The 13,570-nt window shown below is 50.5% G+C and overlaps 1 protein-coding gene and 1 pseudogene across 2 annotated transcripts; both read left to right on the top strand.

The window, feature by feature from the left end:
* The first annotated feature begins 3,201 nt into the window (after nucleotides 1–3,201).
* UBE2L6 (ubiquitin conjugating enzyme E2 L6) lies at nucleotides 3,202–11,296 on the top strand. 2 transcript variants are annotated; one of them, XM_036221257.1, is made up of 4 exons: nucleotides 3,202–3,571; nucleotides 6,795–6,890; nucleotides 9,996–10,182; nucleotides 10,624–11,296. In XM_036221257.1, exons 1-4 carry the CDS (start codon nucleotides 3,545–3,547, stop codon nucleotides 10,842–10,844), a joined length of 531 nt encoding a protein of 176 aa, XP_036077150.1. In that variant the 5' UTR covers nucleotides 3,202–3,544; the 3' UTR covers nucleotides 10,845–11,296. The 2 variants fall into 2 exon arrangements, with proteins under 2 accessions (XP_036077150.1, XP_036077151.1); XM_036221258.1 differs by lacking the exon at nucleotides 3,202–3,571 and having other exon boundaries at nucleotides 3,579–6,890; nucleotides 9,974–10,182.
* A 1,144-nt stretch (nucleotides 11,297–12,440) lies between these two features.
* Nucleotides 12,441–12,559, top strand: LOC118603732 (annotated as a pseudogene).
* Nucleotides 12,560–13,570: the final 1,011 nt, after the last annotated feature.

The following is a 13,570-nucleotide window of genomic DNA, read 5'->3' as shown; positions in this document are numbered from 1 at the left end:
GAACCAAAGAGAATCTGAAAACAGGCACGTTTATAGATAGATCAAGAGTATTGAAATGAACATGCAACTAAAAGCAAAGCTGATTTTTCCGTAGGGTAGGAGAAAGAAAATCAATTAAACTTATATTGGACAGAAATCATTTGCATGTCTATGAGAGTTATTTTGCCTGCCATCACTTACGACAATTTACAGAGTGTGTAATAACTCAAAGATGATGAAAGGCAGAACATCTGAAAAGGGTGTGCTGTATACAAGCCACATTTTTTCCTCCCCAGCTGATAACTACTCTCTTGGGTTCTTAAGCGTCTTCCAGCTTAGTCTCTAACATGCAAACATAAATGTATACGCTGTGGTCTTTAAACACACGACTGACATGCCGCATTGTCGATGGTGTATGAAAAGTATTTTTCCCTTCTTTTGTTCAGATGGTCTCTGTGACCCCTGCCCCTCTCCCAGCAATGACAGAGCTGCCAGGAGTGGAAGATGACAATTTTTTCCCTGTGAAGTCCCTGGAATGGTTCTGACCGGGAACCGGGCACTGTCACACCTCCCTATTACACTTCCCTGTCTACAAAGGCCACAGCCATCAAGGGGTATGAAAAACCCTGACCCTAGGAAAGAAAGAAAAGAGAGGGTTTGAGAGATAGGAAGTTAGCCAGTGTAAAGAGACTCCAGAGTGGGGATTCCTTACAGGATTAGGCAGCTAAAAAAGCAGGTGAGGCCGGCTAGGCAGGGGGAACAGGGAGTGGTAAGGCCCATGGAAAACCAGTAAACTGGCCTGCATTCCTGCTTTAAAGGAGCAGCCAACATCCCCATGAGGGATCATGGGCCTAATATTGCCCAGAGTCTCATGGTGGCCAACTCCAGCCGGCCAACATCCTCATGAGGGATCACCGGCCTAGTACTGGCCAGAGTCTTATGTTCTTAGAGAAGCCAGGAATAAACATTTTAATGTAAAAAACTTTGCAGTTTTAAAGATAAAAAGTTGTTCAATTTGAAGTCATTTATTTTTGAAGAGGTAGCATCTTCACATTGTTCAAAAATTTAAAAGGAAATGGGATTAATAGTGAAAAGTTTTCCTCCCCCTCCCACATGCCGTCCCGGAGCTACCTTCCCCAAAGACAGTCACAGTATCATGTGTCCTTTTAGACGTGCTACGGGCATACAGAGGCAAATATTACTATAATAACTATCAGTTATTGTCCGAATATCAGTTGATTACTCTTCACATCCACTATTCTTTTTGTTTGTTTGTTTTTTAGGCGCGACAACCCTTGGTTGATCTCACAAATTGCAAGGACCTTATCAGTTTACAATTCCTTATTTATTTATTTTTTACACCTACAGCATCTGGTTTTCCTAGGTGGTCTCCCATCTAAGTTCTAACCAGGTCCTGCTTAGCTTCTGAGATAGGACAGGATCAGGCTTGTTCAAGGTAGCATGGCTATAGACTCATCCATTATTCTTAGTCCCATTTTACAGATGAGGGCATGGAAGCTCAGAAAGACAGCTTAAATACTTTGCCCAAGGTTACTCAGCCATTAATAGTCAAGCTGGGATTGAACCCTGATTATTTCTAGCTAGAAGGTACAATTTTCAAAGTTCCTCCACTTCTGTGAGCTTGGCCTCACAGCGTTCCTGGGAAGCAGGTGGGGGGGTTCCACAGCCCACCGGAGGCCATGCTGCATGGGGGGCGGGGCCGCGGATGGAGACTATCCTGCTCTGGAGGGCGGATGTGGAACTAGAGTTGGAGTCTTCTGGGCGCTTGGTCTGGCACTCAAAGGCCTGCACTGTGTGAGGGTACAAAGATATGCATGTGAGTGTCCCAGCTATATGGGCGGTTAGCATTCATGCCAGGATGGGGAGGCTGGGCTAAATCCATGACTCCGAATTCGCTTCGGGGACGCAGAGTCTCTCTGGCGCGGGACAAACTGTTCCACGTTCTGGAACTGCTTTCAGTTTCCATACACTGCACCTTCATCCTCTTCTGGGAACTCCCTAATCCTACGTTCTGACTGTAACTAACTCACGGTGCTTTGCAATTCTCTTGGATTTTTCTCTCTTCCAGGAAACCTCTGCCCCTCTCTAAGTCTGCATCACGTGACTCTTCTGCAGGCTCTCGCAGCACCAGATGGTTCCCTGTATCCTTACCCTACATGCTTACCACTGTGCATTAAAAATGCAGAGGCTGTATTCTTTCCCTTCTCAGGGACAAGGACCCCACTTTCTCATCCGGCGGTTCCCTAAAGTCAGTGCCTGACAGTCAGTAGTAAATGCATGTTAACCGAGATGAATGACCAGAAGCAAGGTCAAGTGCCTGGGTTGCCTCATCGCTACCTGGGTTAAGATTGTGGACAGCATCCTATTCATTTCTGGAATATAGAAGATGCCCACTTACAATTTATTGAATTGAATTAGACAGAATTAATCGTTCTGAAAATACATCCCACATCTGAACGGAGAAGTCATTTGGTTCCAAGACACTTAGATGAAAACTACAGGAGGCAGTGAGCCGAAAAGCGGCGGGGGTGAGGAAGATGGGTTCAGTCCTCCCGAGGAGTCTGGTTATTACTAGGACATTCTTCCCCAGGTGCTGCTCGGCGCTCAGCGGCTGCTCTTCCACCGCAGCTTCAGCTCCGGGCTGGGGGAAGGGATCTCTGCCCTTCTGGGGATCTCTGCACTCCTGGCTAAAGTCTGTGGGGGCAAAAGGTACGCCCGCGGTTTGTAATGGACTGATGGTAAAATAAGGGAGGCTCTTTTAATCCGTCGTAGGGCCGCCCCCTTCAACTGTTTCCTTATTGGGCACATAGTAGGAACTCAACTAGAAGCTAAACCTAAAGGACCCAAACTCTAAACCGAGAGAGAATGGGTCCAACAGCGCCCCTTTGCAGGGTGCTTTTCGCCATGCAGCCACACAAAGGATCTCAAACTGCTAGGGGAGGGGTCTTTGGAGGGCGTAATGAGGCTTTGGGCTCAGAGAGGGGAAATGACTGGTCTAGGGGGCCTGAGGAATTCGCTAGGGGAGTTCAGGGCGGCGGTCTGTTGGTGGAGCCGCAGAGCAAGCTGTCGGGAGCTGCGACAGCAAAGCCAGCATCCTGTATTGACTTAGGAGGAGTGTCTGTTTGGGGCAGCGGGGAAATGGGGGAGCCCCCACACGGTCTCCCGCGGCAGAGCTGGAATCAGAACCCGGATGGGCGGACCCCAGCCTCCAGCCTGCGAGCGCTCGTAGCCTGGTGCACGGCGCCCCCCAGTGGGATACTGGGATCCCGCCACGACGCGCGCTCCCGGGCCCGCCGGGTTCCCCCACAAAGAGCGCGAGTTCCGGGTATCCCTGTCCACTGCGCCGGTGGGGCCCGGGAGGCTCCTGCCCTCGACGGCTTCCCAGGTCAGCGGAGGAGGCAAGGAGCAGGTCCACACGGTCAAGGGCGCGCCGGTGAGCGGAGCGCGGGCGGGGCTCCCGGAGGCCCCCGGGGCGGGGCGCCACCAGGCCGCCGGCCAGCGCATAATCTCGCTGGAGTCGCCAGAGTCCACACTCCATCCCGAGATGACGGCGAGCAAGCGAGTGGCGAAGGTAACTCTGCGGAGGTGACCCCTTTCTCACGGATCCCCTCGCCCTCCTCACTCCCTTCTCCATCCTTCCTTCCCCCGGGCTCTCGCTGTGCATTTGTTTGTCCCAGTTTCGGGGCGGCCTGAACCCTGTTATCACGGTCCACTCCTAGAGGAAGAGTGGTTCTTCCATAGGGGCCAGAGCGAGAGTTTTGGGGGGCAGGGGCATATCCGGCGGGGATGTCGCAGGCTCCCTAAGCTGTGCAGGAGATGAGGATGAGCCGGCTTCTCCCAAACTGGTTTCAGTTTCTTTTCATCTGCCAGAAACTTGTGATAACAATTGTTTGCGTCTCAGGTTGCCCAAGGGTCCCAGGAACCGGGTTCTCTGCTTGGGGGGCGGGGTGGGATGGTTCTGAACTGACATAATTAGGACACGGTCCTGGCCTCGGAATAGCTCAGGACCCGCCCCCTAATTTGGTACCTGCCTAACTAGAGTCGCGAGAAGTCTGGGATGCTGCTGAGTAGGAGTCGCGAGCAAAGTTCCCTGGGTATTCTTGGGAGGAAACGCTGCCGAGGAGGACCTGGAAGGCGTCCTAGAGTAGGTGGCGTGCGTTCATTCGTTCTACAGGTGTTAAATTCCTGTCGTGTGCTGCCTCCTGCTCTAGGAGTTGGGGAGGCAGAGAGGAGCAAAAATCCTGCCCTCAGCGAGCTTTCTTTCCAATTAAAAACAATTTGAAATGCAGCCCGGAAAGATAGGGAGGGACCAGTTTCCCCCCAGGGAGGAGGGAAAACCCAGAGTGTTTGCAGGACTGGAGAACAGCCGGGAGATGGAGACGGGAGTAGATGGGGAAGGAAGAGCAATCCTGGTGAGGTGGGTGTGACACCTCCCAGACTTGGAGTAGCTCAGAAGTTCCCCTACAATGTACAGAGTGGGGTGCAGTCTTGAGGGGAATAGAAGGGGGTGCCTACTACCCTCAGCCTCTGAGATGAAGATGGTCCCAGATGGGGGCACCCAGAGCAGGTGCAGCAAGGAGGCTGGCACCCAGACGGGACAGACGGTCTTTCCAGCCAAATGGGAAAGAGCTAGGAGCTGGTGTTTGGTGTTTAGCCCATTGGCACTATTAAGTGCCAAGCAGTTTATATTAGTTATTTTATTTTATTCTCTCAGCAACCCTGTGAGATAAGTCATATACCCTCACCTTACAGATGAGGAAGTTGAGGCTCAGAGATAATGACTCAGATGTCAGGGTCACCCAGTCGGGAGTGAGGGGGCTGGGATTTGAGCGCAGGTCAGTAGAGCTCCACCCAGCAGGTTATTTCGAGTGGCCTCTCTACTTTCATTTTCTGTTCCTCTGAGTCGAGTGATTTCCTCACAGGCATCGGTGAAGAGCTGTGTTTCCTCACTCGGGTTTCGACATCCTCAGACTTTGGGAAAGTTTTGGCAGAACTCAGCGGGACTTTTGATGACAGTCCAAGTGTTTCCGGTTACAGCGAAGCCGGAAAACATCCATCCCACGGCTTCTCTCTTCGGCCTTGACCTTCGTTCTTGCCAAAGAGACACAGTTGATATTGGAACTAGGACTCGAAGTAGCAGATGCTTCTAGTTTGAGGGTAGTGTCTACCCACTATGCTGTACACCCAAAACTAATATAACAGTCAATGTTAACGGTAACTGGGGGAAAAAATAAAAGATAAATGAAAGTCAGAGAGTAGACTTTGGGCAGAAGGCTCTAGAAGCAATTATTAGTATGGACAGACACGGAGTATGGGCAGAAAGCTAGGGAGTGGGGGACGGGCGTGTTTACATGTGGGGCGTAGAGAACATTTCGGTGGTCCACAGTGTTAGACCCTCCCCATCCGTGGACGGGCTGTGGGAAGTTTTCTCTCTGCCTTCATTTCCACCAGTGCTTCTCAGCCTCGTCACCATTGGCATTCTGGGCCTAATAATTTGTTTATCAGCATCCTTGGCCTCTGCCCACTAGATAACTAGTGGCACTCCCCCATGGTGACACCCCAAAATGATTCTAGACATTGCCAAGTATCCCCTAATTGCCCTAAGTAGAGAACCACTGGTTTACGCCTTCAGTGTTTCAGAGCATGTGACCTGCCCTTGAATGTCTTCTAATCTTTAATATTGTAATTGTTCCCACCCTCCCTCCCCCCCCCGCCCCTCAAAAAAAGTCTGTTGTCCCACAGGATGGACCTTGAAAGGGCTCCTTGGTCAGATACGTTTGGGAAGTGCCACATGCCCTGGCCGCACATCTTAAAGACTGACGATACACAAAAGCATTTAAAGGCTTTGGGAAGTCCTGCAGACAAGAAGTCTGTTCAACCTAGTGCTTCTCAATGTACTCGACCATGGAACCCTTTTCCTGTAATAACTACTAACCTCGCGTGGGACCCACCATACACAGTTGCTCTGACGGGGCCCTTTGCCTTGCTGCCTCCCCCTTCTCTGCACAGCGAGCTCCTTTATTCTACGTGGCCGAGCCCACCATCACCCTCTGTGAAGCCTTCCTGCCGCCCTCTCCTTTCCTTCCCCATTCTGTCTCCACACATTGTCCACATAATCACATTCCTCCTTCTGCCATTATTCCAAAGAAGTTCTTGAGAGCTGGGCTCTGCCTTAGTCAGGTGTCCGTAGAGGATGCTCATGAAAGGGCTGCTGGGAGAATTTAGTGATGTCTCGGTGATTGGGAATGCCGGTCACTCTTATCCCCTTGTTTCTCTGCTTGGTGTATAGAGTTTTGCTTTGCTGTGGTCCATCTGAGTCATCCCCCTTCCCCAGCCCTGGGCTGGAGCAGTCTGACAGGCACAGGGCGATGTCTCTGATGCCATGGGCCCTATCATGGCGTTGTCATGCTGGACACTCAGTGGAGCCTATGGGAGGAAGGGAGGGAGGGCGGGTATCAGGACCTTGTGACTCTCTAGGAAAAGGACTAGAGGACAGAGGTTAAGTGCCTTGGTTTCAGAAGGCTCCAAGGAAAATCGACTTCTAAGTTGTGACGCCGTGAAGCAGTGACCTTCATTGCCCTCCACCTAGCACGTACAGGGTGGTGCCGAGGCTAATGCTGGGGAAGTCACTGAAAGCACTTGGCGCCACACCTGACACAAACGAAGTGCTCGATAAATGGGGGCTCTGACTTTGCAGGCTTCCGTCCCCCAGGGTGTGCTGTTCGGGACTTGGGACAGCCTGTGCAGCGGAAGTCAGAGACTAGTCACCTGTCCCCTTGCTGTGCCTCCTGCAGGAGCTGGAGAGACTTCAGAACGAGCTCCCCCCGTACCTGTGGAAACTGTCCTGCGAGGACAACAACGTCCTGGTGTGGCATGCAGTCCTCCTGCCCGTGAGTGTCCCCGGGATCATGACCTTAGGTCGAAGGGACTGAGGCCAGGAGCCTGGGCAGGGAGGGTTAGGACTGCACAAGAATTCTCCCTGCCTTAGAGCCCTTTTTTTTTTTACTGCCCCTGTCATTGGCAGAGGGAGTCTCTCTCTGGATTGATTGTTTCTGAGGCTGAAGTTGACTGATGAAAAAGCTAAACGACTTTTGGACTGGGTTGGAGACCCCCTTCTCAAACCGGTAGCCCACCACAGAAGATTCAGCAGACAAAAAAAAAAAAAAAAAAAAAAAAAAATCTCTTGGATCTTTATCAAGGGATAGAGATAATCTCCCTGTTTCTCATAGTTGATAGAGGGTAAAGATTAGTTTCCGAAATTTTGCCAACCTCAGCGTGTTATCCAGACATTTGTTATATGTCAAGACCGTCGGTGAAGCTAACACATTGAACACGAGAGACCTCAGTAAAAGGTTGTCGAAATAAAGCATATTTCATGCAATATCCTGAAGGGGGTCAGGGAAAATGGACACAAAAAATGAGCAAACGGAACCGAGAATGTTTTATTTAGGAGAGGTTTTCCCACGACGTTACTGCTTAGTTATACTGGAGTAGTGCTGTTCAGATTCCAAAGCTTGCAGATAAGAGGCCAACCCTTGGCCTTGTCTCTGCTGTCCAGGTCCCAGTCCCTTGCTATCGAGGACATGAAGCTGAGACATTTTCTTTATCTCCCTTGCAGTTGCCTCATCTCCTGTTTTAGACACATCCAAGTCCACTATGACTTCTCTTTTGCCTTTCTGGTGAGGTAGAGGACCGCTCTTAAATCCTTGCCTCTGTGCTTAAATACATATGTCATCCTGTCCGTTTTCTCAATGACGAAGGTTTTGAAAGAGTCTGAGGCTTTGGAACCAGCCTGGAGGCCCCTGTGCTCCATGTTGGGGTCACCCAGTTTCTGAGGTTCCTCCCTAAGAATGGAGAGTGGTGCTCACGTGTAGAGACGTAAAGTTGACAGCACTGGCTTCCCATCCTGGCACTGCCACTGCGACCCTGGGCACGTTAGCTGCGTACATTGAACTTGAGTTTCCTCAGTCTGAACATGGAGATGCCGATAATTGTGAGTTTTCATAATACTTTCCATTGTAATAGCTGATGTATACGTAGCCTGGGGCATGTCCCAGGCCCCGTTCTTAGCATAAAGTAACTCATTTGATCCACACGTAAGTCCTATGAAGAAGTCTGTTATTATTGCCATACGAAAGTACAGAGAGGTTAGGTTACTGGCCTGCGGTTGCACAGCTAGGGAGTGGCAGGGCCTAGAATCACACCCATGCAGGCTGGCTCCAGAGTCCATGTAACTCCGACACTCTGCAACATGGGCCACTGTGTGTCATGCCCAGCACAGAGTAGGTCCTCAAGAAAATCTTCAGGTTGCCCAAAACCTGGAGGGTTTCCTACCTGATCCCGACAGCTCCCAACCCTTGGTCACTCCAGCCCCTGGGTTCTTTATTTGTTTAAATCATGGTAGAAGACACGTAACAGTATTTACCACCTTAACTGTTTTCAAATGGACAGTTCAGAGGCACTAAGTACATTCGCGTCGTTATGCAGGCATTACTAGCGCTCATCTCCAGGGCTTTTTCATTTTCCCAAACTGAAACTATACCCATTACACACTAACCCCCCATTCCCCCTTCTCCCCAGCCTCTGGTAACTACCTTTCTGTTTTATGTCTGTGAATTTGACTGTTCTAGGTACCTCCCATAAGTGCGGTCATACAAAACTTATCCCTTTTCGTCCACTTATTCCACTTGGCGTAATGTCTTCCAAGTTCATGTTGTGGCACGTGTCGGAGTTTCGTTCCTATTTAAAGCTGAATAATATTCTGCTGTATGTATAGGCCGCATTTTGCTTATTTGGTCATTCATCAATGGACATTTGTGTTGTGTCCACCTTTTGGCTATTGTGAATTGTGCTGCTGTGAACACAGGTGTGAAAATCCCTGTGTGAGTCTCTGCTTTTGATTATTCGTGCTGTCTACCCAGTAGCGGAATCGCTGGATCATATAGTAATTCTGTGTTTAATTTCCTGAGGAACCGTCTTACGATTTTCCACAGCGGCCGCACCATTTTACACCCCCAACGCTCTGAGTTCTTCTGATTTCTTCACTTTCTCGCTTTCCTCACCTGTAATGATTAGGTTCTCTTGCAGTTGCCAACAGCTCCAAAACAGCTCCTCTTCCATAACTCTCAGCAAAACTTTAAAGCCGAGATGACCATTTGTGACAATAGGAGTGGACCTTGAAAGCAAACTGAGAAAGGCAGATACCATATGATCTCTCTTATATGTGAAATCTAAAAAGAAAAAAAAAAAAAAAAAAGACACCCAAAACAAAAAACTGCTGGAAAAAGACATCTCGTGGTTACCAGAGGCAGAGGGTTGGGAGTGGGGGGACTGAGCAAGGCGGTTAAAAGATATGAACGTCCAGTTGTAAGATAAGTAACCGCCAGGGACGCGGTGCCCGGGCTGGGGACTGCAGGTCACCCTGCTGTACGATACGTAGGAAAGTTGTCAGAGAGTTCTTGTCACGGGAAGACATTTTTTCCCCCTTTTTCCTTTCCTTTTATCGTATCTGTCTGTGAAGACGGGTGTTTGCTGACCCTGTCACGGTCATCATCTCATAATACATGTAAATCAAACCATCACTCCGTACGCCTTAAACTGATACAGTGATAGATGTTATGTATTTTTTAATAAAGCTGGGGCGGAGGTGGGGGGAAGCTGAGATGGCCCTTAAAACTCATCTAGTCAGACTTTACCCATTTTTCAAATGAGGAAACTGAGGCCTAGAGATGGGAGGTGCCGGCCCATGGTCACACAGGATCCGACTTTTGTGACCTCCCTCCCCAGGCCAGTATTCTTTGTGATTCCACTCTTCCACTAAACCGTAGATCAGTTGACAAATGCTCATTTCCCCCCACTCCCAACCCTCTGTCCCTGTTCATGATTCTTCCTAAGCGTGGAACGGAGGATGCCTAGGACCCTGGGGTGGGGGTGGGAACCAGACTGAGGCCGAGGAGGAAAACCATCTTTCCAGAGCAACCTCTTCTGGTGCACAGGAAAAGCCGCCCTACAACCTCAGGGCCTTCAACCTGCTCATCACCTTCCCCGAGGAGTATCCCTTCATGCCGCCCAAGGTGACGTTCACGACCAAGATCTACCACCCCAACGTGGACAGCAGCGGCCGGGTTTGCCTGGCCATCATCAGCAAGGAGAACTGGAAGCCTAACACCAAGACCTACCAAGGTGAGGCTGGGCGGTGCCTGAAGGCCAGGTGGGGCTTACGGGCTGATTTTGAGTTAGAGAAGCCCAAAAGAGAGGAGATGAAAAATTACGGCTCTCAGCTGAGGCTGTTGTCGGATAGAAGGGATGCCTCCTGAGATCCTAGGCTGGCTGACCTGTTCCTGCCCCTGTTCTTACACCTAGGCAGGTATGACAGCAACATTGTCAGGTTCATGAGCGAGAGAAGCAGCTGGGCTGTAGTGCAGAGGGAAGGGCTTGGGATGGGAATGCCCACTGCCCTATCCGTGGACCTCAGTGAAGGATTCGCTCCTTCCCAGGGCTCAGTGCCCTACACAACAGACAGTTGAGGGGATTGGCCCCAAAATGATAACGCACATCACTTAATTTAGCGCGTTTGGCACTGTGCGAAGAGCTTCACACACCGGTTTTGCTTAATCCCTCCAGCAACCCCACGGAACGGTGCTCTCGTTAGCTCCGTTTCAGAGATGAGGACACTCAGGCAAAGGAGAGGTGAAGCACTTGCCGAAGGTCATACGGGTTTCAGGTGGCGCAGCCGGGATGCGAAGTCAGGCTTGGCTGACTCTAGAGCAGCCCGTCGGGCAGAACTGTCTGCCGCGATGGTCCAATTCCATGGTCACTGGCACATGTGGCTCTCGACCCCTTGACATGTGGCTAATGAGACTGAGGAAATGAATTTCTAATTGTAGTTCATTTGAATTAATTTAAATTTAGATACACGCGTGGCTAGCAGCCACCTTGTTGGACAGCATGTCCCTTTGAGCCTTTGGGTGTAATCGCTGTGTGTGATTCTGCCTCAGGGCCCACTCGGGAGGTCTTATCCCGGGAACGGGGCTCCTGGGGGGACTGGCAGAGTGGCCCTTGGATGAGCTTCAGGGGCTCTGGGAACGTTCTTAGCTCAGAACTGCATGTTCGTGCATGTGCACACGTGCCCGGGGCAACAGGTCACTGCCTCACTCATTCCCCAGGGCATCTGCGAAAGCTCAGAGCCATGGGCCAAGGGCATCTGCAAAAGATCAGAGCCACGGGTCAGTAGGGGTGTCCAGTCTTTAGCCTCAGAACTCTTTGTCTCCAAATAAAATTCTATTCGGAATCCTAATACCAAACAGAGGAAAATGGCTTGGTTATTGTTAGAAGGGGAGGGGGACCCAGACACCCCATTCATCCCACTGACCCCTCCTGCAGAGGTGCCTCTGAAGCCACAGAACGTAGTTTGAAAACCACTGATGGAACCAGTCAGGGCTTTGGGCATCATCAGCCAGGAATGTGAGGGCATTTGATTTGGTTGGAGAGTCATCCCGAACTATGGAATCTCCTTGGGGGGGTCCCCCAAGGAGTGTGCGCGGAGGTGCGGGGGGGTCCGGGAGTGAGCAGCCACTGCCTCCTTCCCCGGGGTTTCTCTGTCCGTGCTGATGGGCTGATCTGGCCTCTCCCCAGTCTTGGAGGACCTGTGCATGCTGGTGAATAGACCGGAGCTGGAGCAGTATCAGGACCCGGAGCTATTCTACAGGGAGGCCGAAGAGTTCACCCTCAAGTTTGGAGAGAACCGGCCCTCCTAACTCTGCTCCCGACCCTCTGCGCGTGACGGACACACACACATGGACTGGGGCCCAGAGCCCGTTCGTGGCCCATTCCCTGCTCATTTTTTTCCTTCTTAGGTTGTGCATGTAGTGTGTATGGACTCAGTCCCAGGTTCACCTGGCCACAGGTGTGCTTTCCCGCGCCCTCTCTCTGAGCCAGAGTCAGGCAGTTTAGGTTTGCAGAGTCACAGGCCGGCTCTCCAGTACTCTCTGACATGGGGACCCTGGTCTCACTAGTTGTTCCATCTTAGAGATGCAGGTCACCTTCCAGGCCAGCTCACAGGAAATGAGCCCGGCAGCCAACCGGAATCTCCCTGGGCCCCAGGCATCAGGGGGGAGGGGTGGGAGGTGGGGAGTAAGGGTGAGAGGTGAGACATACGGAGGGAGTCACTTATGATTGGGCACTTGGTTGATTGTATGATTGAAATCGGCCAGGCTGCTGATAGACCTATAGTTTAGGTGCTGAACCTTTCTGTTCCACAGATGAATCACTAAGTGGTGAATATGATATCTATCCTAGACATCTGACTACATGGTTTCAAAGCCACTTGCAGCCTCATTGGGCTGCTCCTTACTGGGGACCAAGCTTCAGGCTAGAGGGAGTGTCCCATCCAGGGGGAGTCATGGAAACCATGTGTCTGTGCAGCCATTAAAGTCACAGATGTCTACGGCCATGTCACCCCAAGTGTGCCCGATCTCATCTGATCTCGGAAGCTAAGCAGGGTCAGGCCTGGTTAGTACGTGGATAGGAGACCACCTAAGAAGACCAGGTGCTATAGGTGTAAAAAAAATAAAAATAAAATAATAATAATAATAATAATAATAATAATAATAATAAATTAAATAAAGTCACAAATGAATTGTGGAATCTGGCTCAGTGCTCACTGAACGAATGGAGTGATTTCATCAGGAGAGGAGAAGGTCGGGGACTTAGCAGCCACCTAATAAAAGGTGTGACCCTGCTTCCCATGAACTGATGGCCTCAAGCCTCATGTAACCCCAGACATCGTGGGGCCACGAGGGACTAGGCCATCCCGGCCAGAGGGACCGTTAACGCATCCGGAAGGGTAATGTCCCCATTTTGTAGATGAGGCAACAGAGGCACAGTGGATTGCTTCAGTGCGTTGCCAGGTCCACTCTGCCCGTCAGGGCAGAGTCCACACCTGCTGCAGTACCAAGCTGGCTGGTTTTCGTTTTTGTGTTTTTCATGGCCTGTTCACATCAGCACACATTCTCCGAGCGGCTGATAAAGCCAGACAGGATTGTTAGCAGGACATTATCATCAGCTCAGCGGTTCATCTCTAACGGGCAATGGAAAAATATAAAACAAGCCAGAACTTCAGCCAGAGTTGGAGGGATTAACTTAACTCAAAGGAAGAACTTTCTGGGTGCAGCGGTTCTAGGCTACTGGAAAAGTACCTGCTTTTAAGAGACAGAATGTAGAGTATCTTTGAGCCAAAGAAATCAGCGTAGGCCCAACGAGCCCACTTTGAGTGAGATTTCTAGGGAGTTTTCGATTCCAGCCCCTGCCTTGGAACTCTCCCTAATCTGGGAGGAGTGTGGAAAGAGGGAAGAGAATTGGGAGAAGTGCCAGCGATGGCTCGCAATGTAAGATTTGTTTTTACTTTTGGCCACCACTTATTGAATACTTATGTGACAGGTGCCAGGTAAGGTTTTTTTCTTTTCGTGATCTCATTTAACCCTCGCAACATCTTCATGAGGTTTGAATTCCTGTTATCCCCATTCCGGTGGTAAACTGAGGCTCAGAGAAGTTAACTCACTGGCCCAAGGTC

This window comes from Rousettus aegyptiacus, unplaced genomic scaffold, assembly GCF_014176215.1.
Source record: "Rousettus aegyptiacus isolate mRouAeg1 unplaced genomic scaffold, mRouAeg1.p scaffold_m13_p_5, whole genome shotgun sequence".
Classification (NCBI taxonomy): Eukaryota; Metazoa; Chordata; class Mammalia; order Chiroptera; family Pteropodidae; genus Rousettus; species Rousettus aegyptiacus.
Note: the sequence above shows the minus strand (reverse complement) of the source record. Positions and strands in the feature narration are given on the sequence as shown.